Source organism: Anas platyrhynchos, chromosome 22, assembly GCF_047663525.1.
Source record: "Anas platyrhynchos isolate ZD024472 breed Pekin duck chromosome 22, IASCAAS_PekinDuck_T2T, whole genome shotgun sequence".
In the NCBI taxonomy this organism is placed as follows: domain Eukaryota; kingdom Metazoa; phylum Chordata; class Aves; order Anseriformes; family Anatidae; genus Anas; species Anas platyrhynchos.
In genome coordinates, this window is record NC_092608.1 from 4,584,305 (window position 1) to 4,611,483 (window position 27,179).

Consider the following 27,179-nt stretch of genomic DNA (forward strand, 5'->3'; position numbering starts at 1 on the left):
AGCTTTCCAGGTCACTGACCTTTTAATTACAAACCTTGTTCTGATGGCCAGGTTATCGACTGGACAGCTCCCAGCTTCTGCCCCCAGCATGAAGATGAAAATAACTTTCCTCCCCCACTTCCAGAAAAGGGAGGAAAAGAAAAGTAACCTCTTGTGTTTCCAAAATTAATTTTCTCCTTCAGCTTTACTTTGTAATTAATTCTTTAACATGTCTCAGTGAAGCTCGAACAGTTTTTATAAAGCTTTTCCTAGAGCGGAAAATACAACGCAAGCCGATAGAGTCCAGTGACAATTCATGCAAAAAATACAGTCGGTAATCTGTGCTGTTGAGTATCTGGGCCAACTGCAAGGGCCCTCCAAACCTCATTCTTCTCTAGAAATGACCAGTTTTGAGAAAAGAATGTGTGATTAGGCCAGAAGTGTAAACTATTCAAGGAATGCTAGGTGACTTGCCCTTCTCTTCAGACATGCTGGCAGGATATGGATTTAAGAGATGGTGAAGAAAAGGAATGAAGACCTGACTTCACTGCCCAGCCAATAGTGTGTGTGAGCACTTGTCTTGTTTTGCACTTGCAGATGGGGTAACTTGTTCTCTAGCTGTCTAATTAGCGTTCTGTGATCATGCCTGAGTAGACCTCATCACTTGCACATGCAAAGCTGCAAGTGAGGCCTGGAATTCAGATATTGATTCAAAAAAGAAATGGCAAGAATGCACTTAGTATATTAAGCATCTAGAACAGAGTACTTCAGCGCTGAAAGTCCACTTCATGGCTAGAACCAGGCAGGGTGTGCTTTCTGATTACTACAGGAGTTTGGAACAGGTGTTCAGGCAGCACAGAGTATGTCTAACAGCTTGTGTGGATGTACGGAAATGATTGTACAGGTTAAAGGAAAGTCAGAGTGCATTCTACATTTTCATAATGCTTTTCATTTGAGAATCTTGGAGCACATTGTACCCATTAACCACTGAAACTTTGCAGCTATTTGCATCGAGCACATTTGATGGCGTGTATAGGGTTATCAATATCTTGCTGTGCTTTCCACTGAAAAGCTTTCACTTCTGAGGTAGAGGACAGTGGCTGTTTAACATCACTACATCTTTTTTAGGAGAGGAAATGAAGAATACTTTATCTAAGTGATCTTGCAGGGGGAGCTTTAGGGATAGAGAAAGTAATTACCGAGTAAAAAATTTACTAAGATTCTTGAAAAGCACTATGGGATATTTAATTACTAAAGATGCTTAGGCCTCTGTTTATGACTTTGAAAGACAGCAAATGTACCTCATAATATTCTGCTTAAGTTAAAGAAAAATATCTCCTACACATGTTCTTGCTACCAGTTTGTTCTTTAGGTGCCACCTGTCCCCAAGCTTTGGGTCAATACAACCATGCCTTACTGGGGAAATCCAGTTGTATCCTCAGGGAACTCATCAGGGACCCAGAGAATGAATGCTTTCAATGCTAACAAACTCCCAACAGCTCCTGTCTCAACCAGCACCATCAGTCGTCACAGCCGTTACTGGCACTCTGCTACGTTTACCCAATGCTGATAATGTTCAACATACGAGGAAGACTTCCACCACTGGAGTTTCATAATCCAGAAGAATAAATGTGCTCATGAACCAGAATGTAGTGCCACAGTTCTGTATTTTGTATTTGTTGCCTTCTTTTTTCTTCCTGAAAGTGATTGAGATTCTCCATCCATCTGCTGTGAAGGAGATGTCTCTCTCTCCTGCCAGTCTTCTGTGTACATATCTGTCACCTGCTGTTCAGCACCAGCCTATTCATCATGCTGACTCTTTTCCCCCATCAATTTTACCATTGCTTGTGTTATCTGAACTTGTCATGAACTCTACAGATTTTCTTGGCTTGTGTGCCAAGAAGAGACCTGCAGCAACACTGTTAACAAAATGAGATCAAATGATTGACCTTAGGACATCCTGGGGAATCAGGTACGCTAATTCTTTGGAGTTGTCAAGGTTTTTGGAAGGAAATATTTATAATGGAAAGAAAGCCTCAAGATTTGGAAGGAAGTTTGGAAAAAGGAAGCTATTTATTCCCTATCTACGTGGAGAAATCTGTTCATATCTCGTCTTTGACGTGTTCCAGTCACTAGTGATTCGAGAGAGGGCAGAAAAACACCTGGTATAACTTTAGGCATAGCTAACCATGTGACGACCTGTTAATGTTTAGAGTAGCCAGATGATTAAGGAAAACGTGTGCATCTGTGTGTTGATAGAAACTCTACTTGCTTACAAATGAGTTTATTTTAGAAGAGCATTGTACTCAGTGTACGTTTCATTGTTTTATAACAATTGTTTTTGTAGCTCAACAGTATCCAGAAACTAGGTTGAACAATACATTTCTACCCCACTGAAAATTCGTAGTTTTAAAATGTTTTCATATTAAATTTGGTTTAAAATTTAAAATCTCACTTTTTCAGATGAAATATTATTCATCCATCTGATCACTCTGATTTTCTGACTCTGATTTTTTTTTTCCTATTGACTAGGCTGAAGTATTTTATATTGTAATTTATAATAGAAGAGATTTTGAATTTTCTCCAAAACAGTTTGTTTTTTGTTTGTTTTTGAAGGAGCACTTTCTGTATGAAAAAATGCTGTGGTGGACATTTGTTAACTAGTTCTACTTGGAACTAAAAAAATCCTCTACAGAAGTGCACCAGCAGGACAATACATGACTGTTGTTACTGGGTAGCTCCAAGAAGCTTGTCATCTTGCTCTGTGTTGTGCTTGCAAGTTTGGTCTGAATCTGCTAGGCTGCTGGCTCTGAACTCTGCTGGTATGTTGCTGAACATGAGGGGAAAAAGTCCTACTTGGGCTTGTTTAAAGGGAGAAGAAAAAAGTTAGGGAGAATTCAGGCCTACTAAGCTTCACAGGATATTGCTTTAAGCAAATTTGTTTTAAAGGGCTTTGATTCAAGCTCTGCTAATTATTATTGAAAACATGGAAATCTCAGTGACTTTTTCTTTAGTTTCTATGGGAAAGATTGAGAAGGTGCAACAAAAGAGGCGCCCCTTTGATGTTACTGACATTGTGAAGAAGCCATTGAGGGAGAGACTCTCAAATCTGATGTCCTCTAAATGCACGTTTACATGTTCTGTAACAGAGAGTACAAGTTACATTAGCGGTAACATCCTCCCTCTCTCACATTGGGTTCAACCTACAGTGATCTCAAACCATTTAGATGTATACTCTGCAGAACAAGAGAGGTGATTCATTTAGAGTACATTGGGTGGGCAGTGTGCTACATCTCCTGCCTCTCTTGGGCCACAGAAATTCCCCGTGATTCCAGTGAAAAGACCAGAATCAAGTTTGCTGTGGTTTTGTAGCTTGAAAATTATTGATAAATTCAAACAGACTGTTTTTCTTCCTGGGAAGTTGTGTGTGTGCTCTAAAATATTAGTCGTAGGCTTAATTTTAAGAAATAATTAGAATGTCATGAGCTTAATGGTATCTCTTCACTTGGCTATCTGACAGTAACTACGTAATGCAAAAGAGCCGTTAAAAAATGGCTTTGCAAAATTAACTCCTATTGCTCAGTGAGTGGGTTTTGAGTCATATCTGCCTTGTTTACTGTCAAAATAATATTTCCATTCCTGGTAGCATTGAAAAACCAATATGATTACAGCAGAGTGGGTTGAAGTCTGTTCTGGAAGATGATGCTAAAATAGTTGGTTATATTTTGAGTCCTGAATTGTTAACCTTAGTGATGGGCAAAAAAATCACACATGCTAAGTGTGACCTGTAAATTTAAGAATTTCTTTATCATGTTTTTTAAGTGAAAGTAAATGTAGAGTACCAAAAGAAAGTCACCTTTGTAGCTGCAATCTAAGCACAGACACTGAAGATCTGAGATAAGACTGCTTGCTTGGTTGTGGGCAAGTTACCTGTTCTCAGCTTGTCTGTCTCTAAAATGGGTTTAATTACCACTTTTGCATCATCGACATAGTTAGATTTATCTTAACTATGTTTATAAACTGCTTTGATATGCTTGTTTTGTAATTGTTGGTGCTGCAGCATGTGTGATTTTCAGAGTTTCTTGCTGCAGTAAGAGCCACTCTTTGCAGAGAATTTACTTCCATCGGTTGTGCATGGGAGGGGAGAGCTGCAAACTTGAGAATGTCAAGATGTCACGGTTTGGGCAGATTGCGTGCAATCCTAATCCAGCCCTGCAGCTTTGACCTTTGAAGCAAGCTTCACCTTGAGACAGTTGAAGAAATCTGTGTTCGTTTGTATAAAAATATTTTTGTTACAGAAATAATTCTCTCTTCATGGTCATGCAGCCCAGGGTTTCCCCACAGTCTTCCTGGAGCGAGTGAAGGAATTCAGTTCCTGATCTGCTGTGTGGATGAACCTGGTATTCTAAGTCTAAAGAGACAGCCTTCTCTCTTGGGGCTAAAACAAGGAGTGTAATTAGGTTAATCTGTGTTGCTCTTCTGCTGAAATCCATCTCAGACCTAATGATACTTTCCTGTTAGGAAAGATAAAATAAGTTCCTGTATGAGATAATTCTCTAGGTTCTCTGAGACAACATTCCTACCCTGCTTAAAACTATGTTTTGGGTGCCCACAAACATGAAATCCCATTATTTACTTTGCTACACATGGCTCTCTCTTAATTTTAATTTGGAGGGCTGTCATTCTTTCCTTAGCTAAAAGGGAAATTTAGTCTTTGGTTCATTCTTTCTGATAGAGCCTAGCCCAGGCGAGACTCTGCTCCCCTAGGAGGAGAGCAGAGAATTCATTCTCAATGAAATCTGAGGCTCTCTTAAGTAAAAGCTGTTGACTTTGTCATACTGTGCAAATGTGCATTGCTTTTAGCAAGACAATAAAGGGTAAATGGGGTGATCTCTGCTCCTGTGGAGAGGTCGGGTGGTTACATTACACAATCTTCTAGAGCATCTTGCAGCAAATACATGGGTTATATTAAAAGTTGCAATCATATCATTTTTTAAAAGTAAATTGCTGACCTTATGCAGTGGAATCAGCTTTATTGAATTTCGCCAAAAATGCGTTTATAATCCCCCCCCTGCCCCCGCATACACATGATATTCATGTCCTTGCTGCCCATGTGGAAATGTCCCTTTTTATGGTGATAAAATTAAATTTGTCTTTGTCTCTGCCTTGCCTCACCTTTTAAGATTCCATCCTTAAGAGACACCGGTGGATATCTGTACCAGAGAATGAAGATGGGCAATATCTCTGCATGGGTGGCTGGCTGATCGCGAGCCAACTGCCACGGAACAAATAAATAAGCTTTTCACATTTAGAGGACAAATAAAGTTGAGGACAGGTGTAGTATGGGTATTTTTCTAGGAGAGTTGTGGCCTTAGCATAGGTAACAATTTGTTTTTACTTAGAAGTACTTAGTCCTTGCTTGTAGATTTTTCCCAATTGCCATGCGATGCAAAATGTAAAATCCACAAATAGATCTTGTGCTACCCAGGTAATACACGTTATGTGTCTTTCTTCATTAATAACTAAGCATAAAGCCCTCTAGTCTGTGGCCACCTGCAGCCCCCTTCCTGAATTCAGTGGAGAGAAAACAAAACCAAAAAAAAAAAAAAAGTGTTTTGCAGCATGCTCAAGAATTTAACAAATATGCATTTCATATTTGTATACCACTTTGCAAATTCAAAGTACTCTACAAATATTAACTGACGAAGCCTTGCAGAACCTTTTGTGGAATGGTAAGATGATAAGATTCATTTCATGTCCTATTTACATTTTCTCGGTTAGACCTCTATGTTCTCCCAGCAATTCACAAACTCCAGACTTTAGTGGGAAGCAGAGGAATTACAATCTCCATTCTAGATGGGGGAAACTGAGTCAGAGGCATCAGGAACAGTTAGATCCGAGATAATCCCGACTCCCAGTCCCATAAATAGATAACCATTCTGTGCTACACTGCGTGGTGAACTGATGTTGCATTTTCAGTAAAATTACTCAAAACACTCCCATGTTTATCCTCCCCAGGCCCCAGCTGCTTTGGGGCGTGGGGGTTGAGCTGGTTGTATTCAACAAAACCAATGCAAACCATCCAAGTTAAACGGAGGGGCAGGCTGGCCTCTGTGGCACTCGCATGTCTCCTTCCTCCAGCGTCTCCCCCAGCCTGTCTTCTTTTTATTTAAAAGGTAAGCTGCTCGGAGGTGAGGAGTATCAGAATACCATTGCTCCTGCACTTCAAGTAACCAGGAGAATGCAGCTGTTAAACTCAGAAATATAAAATACATGTTTAAAAGATGACTCTGTATGTGTTTAAAAAAGAGAGCGAGAGAGAATTCAAGGGAACCAAAAAATAGCAGCTTCCATTACTGTAATTAAACGGCAGCATTTAACCTATCAGGCCGTTGCGTGTATGTGAGAGACGAGCAGGGAGCTGCATTTGAAATGATCACCGGCTTCCTTGGGGGATAGAGTAGTTAAATAATTTGTTTGTGAGGTGTGAGTTCAGTGTCGGGTAAAGCAAGTGCGTGCGTGTGTGTGTGTGTGTGAGCAGCCCAGGAGCTGGGGCTGGCACTGTGTGTAGTGAGAATATCCAGGAGGGTGGCGGCACCGGCGCCTGCCCCGTCGGGTCGAACGCGATCTGCCCCTGCCCCATTGTCCGGGTACCTGCAGGGTCAGGGCCTCCCCTGGCCCCAGGTGCTGTCAGAAAGCGAGAGCTTGTTTCATGGTAGGCCTCCTGAGGCAGGCCAGAGTAGCACTAAAAGAAAAATGGGGGGGAAATCGGAGTCCTTCTGATGAACTTCATCTGCTGTGGTGGGTGCCTGGCACTGAGGAACACAGGGGCTGCTGTTCCTCAGGCACCAGGGCTGAAATTGCTGCGCAGAGATCTGCCCCTAAATGCCACCTCAGACAGCACCTTCCCCTGCAGTAGCGTGCCAGTGAGGCCTGGCCTGAACCCTGTGCCTTGGGGCCATAGTTTGCAGATTTAGATGGACAGACGGGGATCTGCAAAGTGTGTCCTTGGCCCTTCATCGCTCACCCTGACTCTGTGAGTAGCTCCTTGTAACGATATTGATTCCCGTTTTGGCATTCTGGAGAGGAGACACATTCTCAGGTAGTGCCCAGAAGGACATATCTTCCCGTTTTTCTTCACTCTCTTTTTATTTGTGAGGTGATTCCTTTGGTTAGGGGATATCCCCTGACCCTGGAGCTCCAACGGGTATCCTCATAGAGAATGTGCTGATACTAGTCACAAGCTTTTCAGCTGCTCCAGCTGCCTCACCTACTGATCTGACTTGCGTTATATTGCAGTAACATGCCCACAAATGTTTCTTAATCTTCCTTCCAGTTTCTGTGTGAATTCTGTGTAGCCACTCCTGTTTTACTCCTGGGCTGGAACTTTTGTGAGACACTGGAAGAGAACAGTCTTCAAAAAATGTACTTTGAGATTCCCATTTTGAACGTGCAACCCCAGTTAACTGGATTTTGAGGGCAATGCTTGTGCAAAGGGAGACCAGAGAAACGCCAGCTGGTTTTAGCAACCAGCCGAAGCAAAGCACAAATTCGGGTACTTGCGTAGTTTGATGTGAGGCGGAAATCCAGAAGTGTTACCAAAGATGATCTGCAAGCAGAAAAAAAAATGTCTAAACTTGTTACTTGAATAAGTTACAAATGCCTTACATAGCTCAAATACACATAATGTATGTATAGATTCTCAAAACCATCAGTTATGCTTTGTACATGATAATTGTCCTGTCAGTCTCCAACGTTGTACAAAGGATGTTGTGTAATATTATTCCTGTTTTACAAATGTAGAAACTGAGGCAGATGGAGGTTAAGTGACCTACCCAAGGTCAATAGCAAGGCTGGGAATAGAACCCAAATGTGTAGAGGCTTTTTATTATACTAATAAGGAAACTCTGGAGGTGTGTTTGGCATGGTAATCGGAACCCTAGAGAACTAGAAGCAGTTAGTATGTTCTGTGCATGTCCTGAGGGAGCAATGATGAAACTCCTTTTGTACCTTACCACTCCAGTTCTCCGTGTGTGGTCACCATAGTTTTTTCCACCACTTAACCTCGTTATTTTTAGTATTGTTAGCATTAGTTGTCCTTTGGGCGTTTTATCCAGACTCCTTTAATTTTCTCCAGAACTCTGAAGAGCTGCTGAAGGCACATGGGGAGAAAAAAATAACAATAAACAATCCAAAAGATGAAAAATGAGCTTTTGAAACTATTCTGCTGTTTTGTTGACTTGTCCCCTAATGTTTTTTGTCTTCGCTCTTCTTTTATCGTGAAGGTCCCTGCTTGAATGTATAATCTTGGTTTCTTAAAAGTTCATTTGCTATTGTTCCTTTCTTCTCCACCCAAGATTAACATCCTGTATGATGACATAGATGGTTGTTGTCTAAATGGACGCAGTGTAACCAACAAAATTGTGAAGGGTGGGTGGAGAAATATTTATACAGTTGTGTTAAAAATTACAAAGTAGGTTTGCCTTTTAAACAGAAGGTATTTCAACACTTATTGGCAGCATCAGCCTTTAATTTTACAGGTGGCTAGCTTTGTAGTAGCATTCAGCAAACAATATTTTAATGGCATGTAAAAAAATTTCTCTAAAACAAAAGAAAGAAGAACGAGGGTGATTTATAATCTGTAATGAATACTTGCTGACATGTCTTTTTATAATAGTGTGCTAGTGTCTGTGTCTTTCTGGGGGAAACGCAAACCGGATTTACCTGAAACGTTTGTGCCATAATAATCAAATATGTAGTACTTAGATGTATTTTTCTTAATTGTGCTTATCTTCTCAGTGCTGTGATACCTGACTCCTAGGTGTCTAACATCGATTCCACTTCATAGAAACTGGGTTACAGAAGCAAAGTCACTCTGTGAGGTTGTGAAGAAAATGTCTGTCCGAAAAAGCACTTAGATTTCTGCATTCGTGGCTACTCATTTCTTTTTGGCTACTCGTTTCATTACATTTCCATATATTTTCTCATTCATACTTCCATATATTTGCCCATTTTCTTAGGAACGTGCAGCTGTAGGTACTGTTCTCAGTGCTCCTTAGAGCAATGCTTTCTGACAGAGGGCACAGCAGCTCTGTTGTGTTGCATATTCAGCATTGCCATTCTGTGTCTTCTTCAAAAGCTGAAAGTTCCTTAAGTATACCCTCTGTATGATTTTTCATGTGATCAGTCTAGACTAATGTGTTTGTTCTGTTCCTTTCTAAAGCTAAAAGTTTTAACAGTAGAAGAGGAAGTAAATAACATCAAGGCAAGTTGCTCCTTACATTGCAGTCCATCTTAGTCTGTAGAGGGTATGCTGATGGGTATTGTCTAAGGTAAGAAATGTGCACATGCACTTGTTAGTGGGTGTTTAGGGCAATCTGTAATTCCAGGGTAATATAAAGAACTGTGAACGGTGCATCAGGACAGATTTTTCCATTCTTGTATATAAAATGAGGTCATCCTTTGGATATCATGTCAAATGTGGTTAAAGAATTCCTTATGGTGGCTTGAATGTGCTGTTCTTGTCCACAATTACTTTCTTTTGAACTCAGAGTTGGGGAAAAAAAAAAGTCCGTTTCTAGAATTTCACACCACTCTGTTCTAGTCAGTGGCTTCTAATCTGGAGTTAGTTCACATTAGTGCCAGTTTTCTAGGTCAGATCTAATAGGGGCCATACATGGGTTTGTGCCCCTGAAAGGCTTGGTGGTTATTTGCTGCAATAACAAAGATGTTGGTGTTGCAGCTGTCTGGTTGCCTTCAGATCTTCCACACTGGCTCCTTCTACTTCAGTGCCAGAATTCTTGTGACATGCTAGTTCAAGTTGTTTCATTTGAGTTGGAAATACAGTTTAAAATTGGAGTTCTGAAGGTAGATCAAAACCAAACCTCTTATGCTGCCAGTGTTTTACCTTTCCCGAATTTAAGACAACCTCTTGCTTTCCCCTTAAAAAGCTCCTAAAGATATTATCACAGATCAAAGAGTAGCCAAAGGCCAATCGTTTTGTTACTATTGCTCAACAAGCTGTTTAACAAAATATTTTTCTTTCACATAAAGTAAATGTATATGAAGCACAAACGTTTTCTGAGATTGCTATTTTTAAAATCTGTGGTAAGTTTTGTTAATAAAGTCTGGTTACTAGGTTTTTGAAGTTAACTGCTGTCTTCCAAACTGTTCTACTTTTGGAAATGAACCTGTAGAAGAAATACATATCTTTTCACATTTATAGAATGCTTTTTTGTTGCAGTTTTTCAATTTAATAGAAGGGGAGTTTCATAGACCTGCTATGTACTGTGGTTAAGTTGCTTCATTTATGCATGCAGTGTTCTTCCTTCCAGCCCGTCTCATTCACATGAACTGGTGAGGCTTTGGCTCTGGCTGCCTTCTACTCTGTTTCTGCACAGTGCCTGGTGCAGTGAATGCCTTTTGGAGCCTCTAAGGAGTATTATAATATACCAGTAATGAGGATCAGGAACCATCACCATGAGACTTGTTTCTCTGCAGGAATAACATTTGCAGATCACAGGCTGGGGTATGCTTGGAAACTTACCTGTTTGGTGTATCTAATGTTTGTTTTCTCTGAATGCATAGCTTTATTTCTAGGGAGTTTGTCAGTTGTGGTAACAAATTATGACAGCACTATGGTTACTAGAGTAGCGTCTCTTCCATTATCTGGATTTTCTGCCCTATGCAGGCTTCTTTTAAACAAATGACAGAGCTTTGGTAATATTCCATTCCTGATAAATTACCCCAGAATTGGCATCTTGGCATGGAGTCTTCAAAGCCTTCAAACCCTGAGGTAGATATTCATTTAAAATCATTTACAATATGCAGAGGTTTTTGTTCTCCATGTAGTGTTCCTACATCGTGTGCTGGCTGAATTGGATGTCCTGCATTCCCCTTTTAAAAATTGGCTTTCAACTCAGCTCCATGTGCTGTCTCCTCATCACTAGTGTGTCACAGGCAGGTGCAGACATCTTCTACCATTGCCCACTCAAAAGAGGCTTTCTATCAGATACTGTTCTTCTGCTTGTATGATAATAGAAAGGAAAGGCTGCGGGCAAGAGACTTGTAGATGATGATAGAAGGAAATTTCCCCCTATTTTTAGAAGGAGAGATCTGTATTTATGTTACAGAAAGACTCATTTCTTCTCTCTTTTTTTGCTGATCGTGGTATTCCTAGAATGGCTCTGTAATAGACAAGTTTTTGGAAGAAGCTACTCAAGACTGAAGTTTCAATGTGTTTTTGCATGCCCTAGTTACACAGGAATTTAACCGGGCTTTGTAACAAAACTTCTGGTCCTGCAGTTCAGGTTTCTGAGGACTTCTGGACATGTCCTCTTTGATTTAGAGTCATGTAGCTGGCTGCCCTTTTTGTAGTTTGAACTTTCTGTGAAGCAAAAATTGTGCCTGTTGAATTATGCTGTCTGCTAGTTGAAGGTTTATTGTAGATTAATTCAAAAATGAGGCGTCCAAATCCTGTTAAGGCTGTGATAGTACTGCATCTAATAGGACTTCTGCATTTCAGAGTCCTGGGTCTGAGTCCCATTATCCAGCGATTTTGTCCTGCATGTTGTTCCTCATACTTGGTGCTTTGCCCCTGAAATGCACACTGTAGTACTGGGAGCTTTTACATAAGGCATCCCTTCCTTTTTTTCCTGTGTGGAACAGAGATAACATACTTCATATGGGCAAGGAGCAAAGAGGTTTCTCTACGTTAGAAGAGGAAGACCTGACCTCTCTTACTGCAAGTGAAACTGTATCTTCCCTGCCTTGAAACTACCAGTGAAATACATTTTGCACTGACTTATAATGCTGTGATTTATGCTGTGATATGCTTTGTGATATTACAATGTCCTTTTGCCTTTGTGTTTGATTTTTTTCCCCCTAATAAATTTTAGTGGGTATGTTGTCAGTGAATGGGGGTATTTCCCCTAAATGCCCATAGGAAAATGAGGCATTCTCCCCACTCTCTGTTGCATAGAGGAGTCCTGTGCATTCTTTTTTTTTTCCTCCTATTAATCTCACTGCATTTTTTTTTCTGTACCTTTCCTCCTCCATTCGAAACAGTATTAACGAGGGAGATATTTTTAAATAAGCAACAACTGGACGGAAACATTTCTCTCTTGGTTGCATGTACATACATGTTACACACACACACGGAAGAGTGACCAGAAGCAACTTTTTCTTTGTATATTTTGAACTTCTCAAATATAGAAAACTGAGAAGAAAAGTTGTAGGACTTGTTCCTGTTTTTTCCATTCCAAAACATGCTCAGCAAGCAGGTTGCCCTTTCTTATTCAGAGTGGAAATACTTTGATCCAGTTTTCTGAAGACAATACTCATTTCAGGAGAATATTTAATCAGTAGAAAATAGGGAGGATTTAGTTTGTTTGTTTAGTATTTAACCAAGTGAATAAGGCAGATTAGGGGAGGGGGGGGACTGGACCCATAAACAAGGTGATATATAATATTTTTTTTCGTTCTCCTTTTAAATAAATACCGATCAGCTTTATGTTCGGAGACAATAGGAGCCGTTGGCTTAAATTTGCAGTTTACTGTATTTATGGCTGTAATATCAAGGTGCTGCCGTCGTAATTTCATGCCCCAATGAGAAGAGCAAGGTCGAAGCAAATGCTTCCATCGGCATCTGCTAACACACTAACTCATAAACAAGGCCCGGCTGGATCAGGTGGCACGGAATAATACAGGCTAATGAAATACAGCACAGCTTTCCATTACTGTTAGTTTTTACAGTGTCGTCATTACGTGTAATTTATGTTTAAAAAATTCAATTTTATACAAGGCTCTGGGAAATAGGGGTCTGCAGGTCACCCGACGACTTTTAACGGCTCTGAGAGTCCTTATTGCACTCTACTGTTCCAACAAAATGTTAATAATAAATAAAAAAATTCCTCTTTTACTTTTTCTCTGGTTTGCATATCTTGCTCTGTCCTTTTAATTACAAGTGGCCTGAGGAGAGTTTGGGGCTCTGGATGATGTCGGGAGTTATCCTCTTTACTGATGCTCCCGGAGGGGGGTTACTATCTGCTTGCTTTTCTTTTGTCTATCAATCACCTGGGGTCCTGTAAATGGAGTAAACACAGCTGAGGAGAGGGAGATACTTAACAACCTCTCTCCCAAACCCTCACCCTCTGACATTGCCCTCCTCTCCTCCATTACACTTCATTTTATTATAGACTCCAAAAAGCCTGGCCAGGAAGAGAAACTGCTGCCAGGCTTATTTATTTATTTATATTTGTAATGCCAAAATACTTTTTTGTTTTTAACCTTTTCTCTCCTGGTCGGCTCCATGTAATTCTTAGCATTGTATCGTCAGCTGGGTTTTCCTTCCTCATTTCAGTGCAGTGTTGCTGAGGTTAGAGCACCTTTATCAGTTCTAAATGCTGCCTAGGCACCCTGATGTATTTAATGTAAGTATAATAAGCGTATAATGTTTCTTAAAGATTGGAACTGCAGAATTAGCAGTCCCCCAGATGAATAAAGCTGCAAGAATTCAAAGCCCTTTCAGTAACTTTTGAAATGATTTCTATGTTTGCATTTTTCTGCCACACAATTGAGACAACTCATTCTCACTTTGATGTTTGGGTTCCTTTCCCCAGTGTTTGAGTTGGAAGTGCAGCAGTAGGATGTTTACGTTCAAATAAAGTGTCTTAGTGTAAATGAAGGGTAAAAAAAATATTAAAAATCAGTGATGTTCCTGAGACCTTTGGTTTCATTAGGTTAGGTTGGGATTGGCCTTGTGAGAGCCTGATGGAACATGGACATGTGGAAGAAAATGGAGCAGGAGCCTATACCTTTTGACCCTTTTGAAATGTGTTAAACTAAGCACAGAATAGACCACAGGATTAACATTTGACAAAACGAGTCACCCAGCACCGCGTGCAGCTGACTGAACAGGTGGAATCATTAGTCTGGATCAGATCCCAGAAGGTTTTTATGATGATTCTTTTAAAATGTGGCCGTGTTCTTTCTGAGCAGGGTTGACATCGTGGCTTCCAGGAACAGGAGTGTAATGTCATTTCAGGATGTCTACAGTGGGTCTTCCTTTTAGTCATGTGCTTCTCCACCCAAACCTGGTGCAGCCATACAGTTTGTTGTAGTTAAACTTGTCCAGATCTGGTTTGTTTTCTTCTGAATAAGAAGGGTGTGCATGTGTGGGGTGAACAACAGAAAACCCACCCAGCTTGTCTCTGCAAAAGGGTAGGTGTGATGATTGCTCCAGGGCGGGCTGTCAGAGCGGTAATAAAGCTGGAAAAGCACAAAAGGAACTTAATTCTTACCACCACCTTCCTCTGTTATGGCAGAATACTTTCTGTCTTCCTAACCAGAATTTTTCTCCTTAAAACTAATGCTGCCTTCAGCTTGGAAAAATGTTGCATGAGTTACTGGATTGAGCAAGACAAGGGAGAACAGAATGTAGAAAATGATACGCTCAGTGGATGGGAAAAAGAGTTGTCGCTCACGTCTCCTGAGTTTTAGTTTCTGACTGGGTCAGGGGTTTGGTTCTGCCCTTGGAGCGCATCTCTATCTGCGTGTCTCACTTCCTCATCTGCAGGTACGGATAACAGTACTCCTCTGCTTCAGAATGGTCGTAAGAGGAAAATATTTTGATGTACACAAGGCCCTAAAATTAAATAGCAGTGGATATTGTAAACAGACTTAAACAGACAGTCAAGTCCTAAAAGTTCTTGGGCAAAGGAGGTTTTTGTACAACAAAGGTGCAGGCACCAAGAGATGTTTCTGACAAACCATTTTATTCCCTGACTTGCTCCGATTCTCTGTTTGACTACAATTTACAGAGGCTGAGTGATCCCTGAAAACAGTGGCAGCAGTGACAATCACAAAAGAGGGTCAGCAAGAACCTTTGAATGCAAAACAATTGTGGGTGCTGGGTAATTCAAATCAACACTCCGAAGCCTGCGAAGGAAATTTTAAGGCTTTGTGAAAATTACGACTAATTCTTTGCTAAGGCTGTGGCACAGAAGAGAAATGAGATGGATGGTTGGGGGAAGGGAATAGGTTTGCATTCTGTAGGGCTGTGAAGACAGCTTCCTTGCATCCTTCTCCTCAGCTCAGTCCTTGCTCAGTACCCTCTGCGGTTAGATTATTCCTTGCAGATAGCAATCAACTGGAAGGAAGTGTGTGTCTAATTTGCATGAGATTATTTAAAACAAAAAAAAAGGTCTGCATTAGTCAGGGTGATGGTAAACAACGCAAAGAGATGCCTTTTATAATATAGCCGTGGCTCAGCTTTCAAAGCCAAATATAATTCACTTACAATTGGCAGTTTCCTTTATTGTTCCTTTTAACCTTTTGCATTCTGCATGGTCTTGATCTTGCTGAAACTCTAGAAGAACTAAAACGTTTGTTTTCCAAAGTGTTGAGAAAATGGATTTAGAGCAATTCTTCTGTTAAACTGAGGTCATTTTCTTGACATACCTATTTGAGAAGGGATTATATTAGACACAAAGCTCCAGTTTTCATAGCACTGCTTTTGCATCCAAGGGAAGTGGTATTATTTTGGGGTTACCAACTTCCTACTAGATTAATATAATGAGTGGAACAGGGATATTTTTCATGTAATACGTAATAAAATAAAGCAAGATGAGATATTGGAACAGATGACTCTGAGCTGGTTTAGAAATATTCACTTTTCCATGCAATTAATACATCAAGGTTGAATAATCTAGGGCATAGAAAACGCACTCAGACCGTATGCATACGTGTGTATAGATGGTGAATCTGAAAAAATAAAATCCAAAGGGAATTTTGATGAGTTAGTTATAAATGCCCAAGGACAGCCTTAGAATATCTTTTACATTTTTGTTAGTGGGTGTGAGAAATGACAGCCATGAAGACGAGTATATTTCTGAATCCACAGATGCCTCGGTGCAGTGCAGACTCACTCCATATGTATGCTTAAGGAATCAGCTCCGGGAGATTATTCCCTTGATGCTTGGAGGCCAAGATGACAGGGCCTTAAAAACATCTTGTTCAGGTGAATAAAAAGGAGGTGTTTCAAGGTGACGGCGCTCCCGGTCTTCTGTGATAATTAAGAAGGGAGGTAGTTGTGATGTTCTATTTTATGATGGCATTAGTACGACAAACAAGACGACTTCACGAGGCAGAATAGTCCAGGGAGGTAATAACATTTTTTACTTATTCTACTTTGTACAGGCTTCATACTGGGGACTCAAATGTGAGAGGTTTCCCATTGTTCTATTATTCACATGGGCTTTTTCTTCACCGTGTAGCAGGGTTTTAACAAAAATAGTGATATTTGAGTGTCACTAGTTGGCAAGACCAGAAAAAATCCTAGAAGTGTGTTTTATTTGTGAAAGATTTTAGTGTTTTTCTCAAGTAGGGCGAGAATCCAAGGGGGCAGTATGGTTGGGAAGCAGTGAGTATTATTTCCTGCCCTTTTTGTAGAATGAGTAAAGGATCCCCCATAACCTCCATACATTTCCAAATGTTAAATATTTTCAGATTTGCTATCTTTGCATGGAAGTAGAACAAAATGCCCCCGTTCTAGTGGGAGCCACATTTACAGCCAGCAGCTGATATTGTCTTGTGTGTCTGGCTCCATCTTTATGAAATTCCATAGTTGCTAGTGATCTGCAGTGTTGGCATCTGTTTATGCTTTCTCCTATATTGGATAATTAGGAGCTGGTTAAAACCGCTTCTTTCATATTAGGATTTCTCTTTTTAACATGGATTAGACACCATAAATATTGTTTTTGTGACTAGAACAGTAGGCTGAGTTGATGCGTTCATGTGCCTTTTATTACTTTCACTGCAAGTCCATTCTATTCTGTGTGGTTTGGGTTCCTTACTGTTTGAGGCATGCATCAAATAAAAATAAAGGGGTGATTTCATCAGACTGCAGGACCAGGGATTAGGAACTTCAGATTTCTGGTACAGTTTCTGACACTGACAATATTCTGTGATGTTAGAGAAATCACCTAACTCCTCTGCACATCCGTATCAGCACTGCACAGTGGACAGAATAGTAGTTAACCCACAAGAACAGGGACAAAATGCTCATAGTTATAAAGGCTTCTAAAGCTCAGAAGCACTGTGTTAGTGCTGTGTTATATTGAATAACAGTTCTGAGACAGCCTTGTATATTAATTCCTGGCAATACTGTTTGTGCTATGGATTATTCTGTCTAGACCCCCAGTACGCAGTAAAGTTTAAGATTGTGAAAAAAAATATTTTTGAAGCTTTGGTAAAATGCCCAGAAACCTGGCCATTTTCTATATTGCATCTCCCCGTGTTGTTGAGGAGCTAAGTGTTTTAAAGGCTGAAGTTCAGAAATTTCATCTGCCAGCAGTACTTCATGGACCTCGAGTGGAGGTGCTGGAGGGAAAGTATTCCTCCGTTTGCTCCCACTGCTGTCACACTTGTACCATTTTCTTCGCTGTGCTCAATCCCTGCAACAACCACATGAGAATCAAGTGGTCTGTCTCTTCTAAATCTTGTCCCTTAAATCCATATCCACACCTCCAGGCTCTGAATGCTTTTGCATATGTACTGTATGTAGAAGGTCCTGAATCACTTCAGATGTTCCTCATAGCAGGGCCACTGGCTTTCTATCTGCTTTTGTGCAGGAGAGTAACAGACAAATAACACCCAGCTCTCCTGCCCCACATCATGGTTGCCATCTGAGTACCGAATTCTTTTTCTAGAGGATGTTTTCTGCTCTTGGAAAAAATAATCCAGCTGTGCTTCTTTCTTCACAGATGCTGGTCATCATGAATCCCTTAGCTGCTTTTCTTTTCCCCCTTGTTGGCCAAATCCTTTCCATATGTTGTGGCCAATTACAGATGGTCATCCTGGCATTTCCTGATGGCAGGAGGGACTGCACCAACGTGTACCATGTGTGCAGTGTGACTACAGCTCTGCGTGAAATAAAAAACAGGCTGCCCTAGGGCAATCTAATCAGGCAGCAGTAGGCCGGGGCAATGCTAAGCTGAAAGTTTGGGCTTGGCCTTGTTTTGATCTGTTTTGTTATAGTTTTATTTCCTCCTTGCATTCTGTGTCCCATTCATACTAATCACAGTCAGTCCTGATTTTTTCTTTTTATTTCTGCATTTGTCATAAAATAAAGCAAATTATTCCCGTCTTCGGAAACGATCTAGACTAATTAGTCGTCTAACCCAATAATTAGTTTTTTGTTTCCCTGTCTGTTTTCATGCATTATTGTTAGTTTTTTCCCCTCTTTTTTTTTTTTACACCATTACAGATTAAAATGAGCCACATTTGCAGTTGATGGTATCTTTTTTTCGGGGGAAGAATGGAGAATTGCAATAGAAAGCTACTTCAAAAGCAGCAATAAACTCAAGGATAAATTAAGGAAATTGAATGAGCCACATTTGGAAGCAGCGTTGAGGCTAATATTCTGTCGCTTAAGGTTAAATTGCAACAGAGAAAGAGAGAGGGAGAGATTCCAGTGAATCCAAAATTGGGGAGGCAGTACTGCTCAAGTCGGTGCCAAAATTCTTTGCAGCTTGAAAGGGTTCTGCCTGGCTTGAGAATTTAATTATGCGTGCATCAAGTGGGTAAAGGTGCTAAACTGATCTCATTTCCTCTGCTCCCCCAGGCCTGACAGATGAAGAAATTGACCTGGCTTTCCAGCAGTCGGGCACCAGCACCGATGAGCCGCAGTCCCCAGGTCCTTCTCCACAGCTGGTGCCAGCTCAGCCCGCTCACCCCATGGTGTACAGTAAGTAACCCCTTGAAAAACATCTGGTCACGGTGCTTTCTGCAGTGATTTCTGCAAAAATTTCACACGTTTCTGTGCCAGATCCTAGGTTTCAATTCCAATAATACCGTAACTTTTGTCAGAATCAGACACCGAATGTTACTTTGAATGTACTGCGTAGCTGTTGATACCTGTGACACGATGGAGCCACAAGACCATATTACACAAGGAAAATTTGATACAAATGATCATGGTCTACGAACAAGCATCATAAATACTAGCCTATGACACCTCTTGGCATGAAGGGTTATAGTCAATAGAAATTAGCTTATGACTTGCTGTAAGGACTTGGAAAAGCATTTAGCCAGTGTAGGACTCAGTCTTCCCTTCTAAAACTAAGGGTCGTACTTCCCTTCATCAATAGGGCTTTCTAATATTTAGATCATTAATGTATGATAGAGATGATAGATTCTTGGACAGAAGGTGATGTAAAAGTGCAATGTTACTACATCTTTAGGTATTACAGCAATGGAGTCTGTTCACTAAACTGGTTGTAGCACATGATCACAAGGTTTTACATCGTAGTTAAAGGACTTATTTTCTTAACTGGCCAAACAACGGATCAGTTAATGTTGAATGGTTAATTGAAAGAGGTGTATTTTCAGCACAAACAACAAAACAGAATATAATGTCTTCAGGACTTAGTCTGTGACTTCCCATGTGTCTGGCACAATGAGTTTTAAGAATACTGTCTGCTTACAAATAATAATAAACAGTGATGCTTATTTTTAACAAGATTTCTATCTTCAATCTTAACGTAAGGGGTGACAGCAGAAATTCTGTGTAGACTGTGTGGATAAGATTGTATGATTTTGTGTACGAAATACACTGCCAGAGAATTTTTAAAGTCCCAGCATAATCTGTGTAGACTTAAAATTTACATATATATTTGCATTTTAAAATAAACCTCGCAAAAAAGTATCTAAGCTCCAAACAATAAAAACCAAAGTACACACCATTAAAAATCCATCAAAAGAAGCTGTTCAGCTCACATGTGTGCCTGGCAGTTTGAAAAGCACTTCACTTACCTGCCAAGTATTAAGAATTGGATTTTGATATTGTTGCTAAACAGTTTGAGCTCAGACATGGACCAATGTAACAGTCTACATAGGGCTGTGTTTATTAGTTTATGACATAGTTTCACTATTGTCAGAAATAATGCTAGGCTTGTTCTCCGAGATTTGAAATGCTCTGGTTTGCCACAGTTTGGGAAGAAAAACGTTTGTGTTGGAGTTGGGTTCAGAACTGGAATATTTCTTACAGCTGTATTGGGTGCACTGGTGAACTCCAGGACTGAATTCTTCCTCCCGGGCTAATACTGCTCTCCTGCAGTTCACAGAAAATGCCAGAAAAGCAAAATCTGCTGATCAAAGTGTTAGATCCCTGTTAGTGCCATCCCTCTTTTGTTCAGCAAACTCTTATCAGAACAAAATACTGGAAGAGTTAATTTTTTCTTATTTTATAGTGTTCCACTAATACAAGTAAGGCAGGAAAGAAGTGTGCAATTCAGACTGGAAAACGCTGTCATTTTTGTTAACACTTACAGCTTTTTCATTTTTTTCCCCTTTTACTGTTTTGGATTTCCTCAAAGCACTAGCTCTCTATTTCTTGTAATTAGCTAACAATCTTAACTAATATTTAAAAATTAAAGCTCCTAGTAACAGCTCCAAAGAGAATTGTGAAAGTATTATTCTGTAATGCTCAGAAACCAAAGGTGAAGAAAAATACCACCAAAGTTGAGCTTTTTTAGGGGTTGTGATTATAAACGTATGCTCTAGCTTTGTGATCTGATTAGTGCTTTTTAAGTAATTTGAACCAAAAGCTTTTGCCTGTGAGCCAGTCTTGTTTAGCAACCCACAACATCTGGGAAGCAGTGGCAATAGGTTGATTAGATATTGTTCCTCCCCTCTCCAGCCATTCTTTGTAGACCTTCTATTTAACCTTTAAATGAATCTATAAAAAGAATTAATAGCTAAATATATGTGGTATTCGTTTAACCAAAACATTTGTTTTGATTAGATGTCATCTGTGCTTAATTCTGGGCCTTGACTGGTGTAGCACTGGTGTTGTTAATGATGGATCCATCTCTGTGTTTTCCTTTTAAATGCTTTCCGTGGTGTCAGAACTGCAAGAAGAAAATGTGAATTTCTCTAGAGCTGAAGGATGAGACTGTGCAGAGGCACAGATCTGAGTCCTTATAGATGTGGCTCGGTGCTTTTTTCAGGTGCTGGGTTTGCTGTAGGTTATTGTTGAACAGATGCTAGTATTGTAATGAATATTGCTGAATTGGTCCAAATCTGCTCCAGGACAGTTGTTTCTGTGATAGTTTACTAAGTCAATTTTTCTTTCACAGATTTGTCAGGCGTTGTCATGTATAAGACAGATATTCTTTTTCCTGTCTATCTATTATGCTCTTACAGAGTATTCATTACTTTAGTGTTAGAATGTTTTGAGGTTTGAAGTTCAAAAGTGTATCTAAAGGACTAATGAGATAGGTAGACGGTTGAATCTAGAAGTTGATTTGTGGATGGGAACAAGTTATTCTGAAAGAAGTGTTGAGATTATTGGCTGCATTTGCTTTTCCTAAAGAAGACATCTGAGTTTCTTGTGAAGCAGCATCTAATGTGCTGGAGTTTAAGTCTTGAAGACTAAACCGTTTTGGGTTTGATTTTTTTTTTTCTTCTGGTTATTGGCTTTTGATTAGTTTTGACACCTTTAAACCACAAGAATAGAGAGAGAAAATTATGTCGGCAGAGGAAAAAAAAAAATTGGGGGGAAGAGAAAAGAAATGGTTGAGGAGGTGCTGTGCTGAAAAGCAGTGGCTAGTGGCTTGTGAAATGTAATTTCTCCTTGTCCCCCTTACACCAAGGTGTTGCTGCTTCATGTTTAAAATTTGTTAAAACTATGGGTTAGGAGTGCAGAAGTTTGGGGTGGCTTCAGGACTATCTCAAGAGTTCATTCAGCAGCAAAGGAGTGGGTGATCCTGCCAGCAACTCCGGTGTAAGGTGTCCGCTCTTGTGAGTCAGAGCACTAAGCCCTACACACATCTTTTGATTTTATTTGCTTGACCTACTCCTGCTGTAGTCAACTGAGGCTGGTGTCATTTTGAAAGTTGCAGGAAATAACTTATACCTCTTAAATACTTCCTTTTGCAGAAATTGTACTGATGGTGTAGGTATTACTTAATATTCAAGTCTTTTGTTGGAAATAGCTGTTACCGCTGGGTTTGCCTTAAGTAACTTTTGGGGGAAAGAGAAAAGAATTCAGTTTTTAAAGTTTCTAGACATTGTATTTCAGCTTAATATTATCTCTACTATTTCTCCTCCCTGTTCTGGAGGAGTAATTCCTTCCCCACGGTTTGTACTTTTGCCAAGAGGTGTCAAAACTGCTTAAAAAAAAAAAAAAAAAAAAGCTTAAAAAAAGCTTGAATTTGATTAATATAGAGAAACAAGACTTTGCCTGACTGATAATAAAACTGATAAATGACATTTGAATTACTTGTAGCGGTAATTTATTACATAAAATATCTTTTATTTGACATGCGATTAGTTGCTGGAAGCATCACTCAATCTGACTAGTTTAAACATGCTCTAAAATGAACCCCCAGTAAAAAAACAGGGCTGTCTGCTGTTGGCGTTATGAAATATACTAATCCAGCAGTGAGGACAAAAATCTGACTTTAAATATTTAAATGATTAATTGGGTTTATGTGTGTATATTTTTTGCCTTTCTAACCCTTGTAATTACATGCAAACTCGGGGGAGTTTCTGAGCTAGGTGTGCAAAGCTGCATGCTTATCATCCAGGTATTGTCTGTGCTCTAACCCATGGGGTTTATGGTACTTTGTGGAGATTTTACACCTGCGTAAAACAGAACTCCAAGGACTGATTTTCTTGCCATTTGGGTCTTCTTCTCTCCATGTGTCCACATATCTTCTCCCGTCCCTGTGTCTTCATGAGGTGAGAGGAGGCTGTAAAATACATCCTGTTTCCTCCTACAGTTGAAAACAGAAACAAGAATTTGGACTCCTGTATTTTTTTCCCCAACTTCTTTGTATGGGTTTGCTGTTTGCTCTTGAAAAATCACCTTTTCTGGCCTCACTTTCGATGGGTTTAAATGTGAGTGCCAGTGATGGCTGCTAGTGATGCACGAGGCCTAATTAATTGAGACCAGGAAACCTAATTCTGAGACAGATGGGGATCTTAAAAATAGTGAGTATTTGCTCTGGAGGTGCAATTTACAGTTGCTGTTGTGAGAATTAAACATACTTAGAGGAAAAAAAAAAAAAAGAAAAAAAAACAGATTTACAGCTGGAGAAAACGTCCATGTCACTTCTATCAGCATTTTGAGGGTCTCTGTATGTTTGTTATATCCCCAAGTATGTAGCGTATCTCCTTCAGGAGGATTTCAGTACTTAAACTCAGGAGTATCTAGACTATTAGTGCTTTTTCACTTCTGAATATTTTTTCAATTTAGAAGTGGGGAAATTGAGGATATGCAAAGTCAGCGTGAGCTGAGAAACTTCTAACCCCCCTCCACTGCAGACAAAAAAGAAGATTGAATGTGGATTTCAGGCAGAGCTGTGACATTCTTCCTAACATCGTAACGTTGATGTGGTCAGCACAGAGCCTTTACTGTGTCCCTCACTCAGTTTTCCTCTCCACCCCCCTCACTTTTTTTTTGCCACAAGACAGAATTATTTCACACATCTCTAAAACGAGTAAAATGGCATTTCGGCTTCTTGCCTTTATAGACTCTCTGAACTTTAGGAAAGATCATTCTGGTCCCTTTTCATTAATAATGAAAACCAGGGGGCAATAAAATGTTCTTAGCTCCAGCATTAGAGGAACGGAGGGAGAGATGAGTGAGGTGAAAGGGCAAAGCAGGCGGGGTGCTACAGGTGTCTCCCCATCCTGCTCAGAGGTCGTCGCGGCTGGGGACAGTCAGGGACAGCCACAGACTGCCATGGACAGGCCACAGCTGGACCCACCGACCCTCTGAGATTAATTAACCCTTTGCAATAGGCAGCTCAGCCTGGAGTTGCAGCGTCACAGAAAGATCCTTGAAGTTCAAGGCAGAGAATTGGACGTCCAGGAAAATTCGGGTACCAGAAATGACAGTGGGAGCAGAGAAAGGAGGGGGAAGTGGGGTGGAGGACTGGGGTTTGCAGCAAGGCTAGCCAGGGATCATTTTCAATCCTGACATGTACACAGCCAGTTACTGCAGCTTAGCTGACGTGTTTTAACTCATTAAGTTAAAAAGTTATGATAATTTGATCATGTGCCTAAGCTCCAAAGCTGCAACCACAGCAACCCAAAATACTGCTGGTGACACTATTCCTGGGTTCTGGCAGAGCTGTTTTAATTTGTTCGGATTTCTAGCCAGCAGATAATCTGAGAACTGTATCCTGAGATGTAGCAAGAAGCTAGGGGTGCCAATATTTGAGTCAGTGTCTGTCTGTAGAGCCCGAGGGCTGGAATTAGGAATAACTGTTGCAATGAAATGCCTGTAGGAGACCTCTGCAACAAGAAAACTGACAATTGCAACAAGAAAACTGACAATTGGTTAACCAAGCGGAAAGGGGACAAGCTTCCAGGCATTTCGGCCAGTTAAAACCAAGTTAAAACTTTGGAGAACAGAATGCATTTCCTAGACATCGTAGGTCCCATGTAGATTTGGGTCTGTCTGGTTAGAGACTGCACACCAGCCTCCCCCTCATCACTTCTGCCCACATCCTGCCACTGAACTTCAGGAAAGATCACTCTGCATCCCCGTTATTATTACAGAAACCCGGGGGCAGTACAAGATTCACTAAGGGAACTGCGAGGGAGGTGAAAGGATAAAGCTGGTGGAAAACTACAGGTGTCTTCTAATTCTGCTTGGAGGAGCAGCCCGTGCCATATCTTTGCTCTGCTCTGTTGAGTCTCTAAGCTTCTGTGCAGAATTGTGTGTTAAATATCTCAATCCTTTCTCTTCTCCTTTACCTCTCTCTCTGTAGATATTTAATTGCATATTTTTTCTTTGCTGTTTGTATGTGCTTTGGTCCCTATTTGTAATTCAGGCTTGAAAGACACTGGATCGTTCCTTATTGAAACAGTCTGTAATTGCTGACACAGCCTTCATAAACCCATTTATTGCCCTGATAGATTTCTCTTTTTCCTCTAAACGCTTCCCTCTTTCTTTTTCCTGCACTCTTCTGAGTCTCTGGTTTTGTCCCCATTTAAAAGAATTACAATAATGAAGAGTAATTGGTATTCAAGTAATGAGTTAACCTGAGCTAGCACTCAACACCATAGTTGTCTAGGGGGAGTGTAGAGTGCCTTCTGTAAGGAAAGAGTAGAGAAAAACAGCTGGATGGAACTTTGTTAATTGCTGATGTGATTTGTCTCCCTTTGACACCGTGAGCAAGGCCGGTATCGATGCTGGTCTGGACAGATGTTTTGATGTCCTAAGGACAGGAACCTGTACACCGTACCTGAAGTGCTACCAGCATCCAAATGCCCCTTGTTCATTAAATCTATGCCTGCTAAGAAACAGAAATGGCATTATTCATTGCTTTTTTTTTCTCTGACAAAATGGGCATATCAGGAAATCAGTTGAAAATGTTATCACCTGCAGTTCTGACTATGGTTATTTCTTGATTTTGGCCTTTAGGTCCACCTGGCTCCAGATGGCGAGATTATGGGGCTTTGGCTATCATAATGGCAGGAATTGCCTTTGGCTTCCACCAGCTGTACAAGGTAATGTCTCCTTCACTACTCCAACACCATACTCTGTACTCTGAGAGAATGATGTTATTCTGCTTGTTTCCAAATGATCACATTGGTTCCAAGTTGGTCAAGCATCTCAGCTTGTACTGACACTGCCATTGGTGTATGTGAGAAATGTAGACACTTCACATGGAAATGCAGAGGCAAAAAATGGCAAGCAAACAAAACTAGTTTTCAGCAGTGGATCTTAAACTGCCAGAAACAAGGTCATTTGATTCATGTATTTATATGTTCATTTAATTTTTAAACCGGGCAAACTGAGGACAGGTCAGTAAAGGGATTTTCTCAGCATTGGCCAGCAGACGTTACTGTCACAGCCATAGTCTAATGGTTTGTACGCTGCTGATCCTGCACCATGGATTAGCAAGGAGTTGTCTTTGACTGATGAGAAGGCTGAAAAGAAGGTGCTAATGTCTAGCTCTACCATGCATCCACCCAGTTCTACTCCAGTGTGCTTAGAGCTAGGGAGAGCAAGCACGTGTTTGCTTGTGTACTGTAGAGACAGTAGCCTCTTCTTATTTCTTGAGCAATGTTCCTCTGATTGAACATACTCTTTTCACTCTAAATTTGCTTTCCAATACTGTGGTAAGTGACATTAGATAATCCTACTGCCTTTTGTAGTAAAATCTATTTTACAAATCAAGTGCTGACCTTCTTTTCTAAAACTACTTTTCTTGTTCCATTCTATCATTAATTTTCTGGGTCTCAGGGTAAGAGAGGGAGGCCAGATTTAGCAACTTGTTCCATCTATGCAAGTAAAATTACACAACTTAGAGGATGGCTCCTTTGAAGCTATGTTATCCCCTTGTTTTTTATGTGAAAGCAGTGATGCCAACCTTGCTGATCTTTTCATTCTTGCAAAGAATGGTGAGGCTGATCAGTGTCCAGAGAGATGTGGAGACAACAGCTGCTGGGCCTTACAAACCTTAACACATTGCTGTTACTGAATGACACACCTCTAACACATACTGATGGTTTACATAAAAATTTTGGTGTAATGTCACTGATGCTCTTAATACATCTTACTGCTGTATTCTTTGTTTACAGATCTTGCTCTGCTGTCTATCCAAACCTCGTAAGACATATTGTGTGCCTAACAGAGACCCATATTCTTTTATAGGAGTAAGAAATCTCTGGAGACAGTTGATAAATTCCCTCTGCCCTCCGTGGCATTTTGAGGGAGTTTGCAAATAGTGATTTCTAAATGAAAGATAGGATGCTAGGATAAGACTTAGTTGTCCATGTGTGTTCTGTAAGGACTAAAAGAGAACTGCTTATGAAAGTCATCAAAAGCTATTTGGTTTTCAGAATGTCTGAGTGTAAACATATGTGCATACATATGCTTTGTGAGGGTAAGAGCTGTGTACAGCGACAGTGAAATCTTAAACCAATGCTATTAAGTGTAAAAGAGAGCTGTCCCACACATGTCAGTTTGGATAATCAGCTCTGTCTCAGAAACGGTTCTGTATGTATGCCCCTACAGTGTGTGTACATGCAGCAAAAGCCAGGATGAAGAATTGATAGGCACTATCAGAGTTGTTTCCACATCCTAGACCATCCTTCTCTCACTCTTCTTCACCTGCCATGTTGCACTTGGATGTGTTCATCTTAGAGTGCATAAACAATTCCTGTGCGCAGTGCTGCAG

The 27,179-nt window shown here is 40.4% G+C and overlaps 1 protein-coding gene across 2 annotated transcripts in view; it reads left to right on the forward strand.

Moving 5' to 3' along the window:
• Window positions 1–27,179, forward strand: part of PEX14 (peroxisomal biogenesis factor 14) — a 77,465-nt gene that overhangs the window by 40,830 nt on the left and 9,456 nt on the right. For both annotated transcript variants that reach the window (XM_038166762.2, XM_038166761.2), the window contains 2 exons: window positions 18,602–18,724; window positions 25,418–25,503. In XM_038166762.2, coding sequence (XP_038022690.1) covers window positions 18,602–18,724; window positions 25,418–25,503 — 209 coding nt within the window. The remainder of the gene's footprint in view (window positions 1–18,601; window positions 18,725–25,417; window positions 25,504–27,179) is intronic.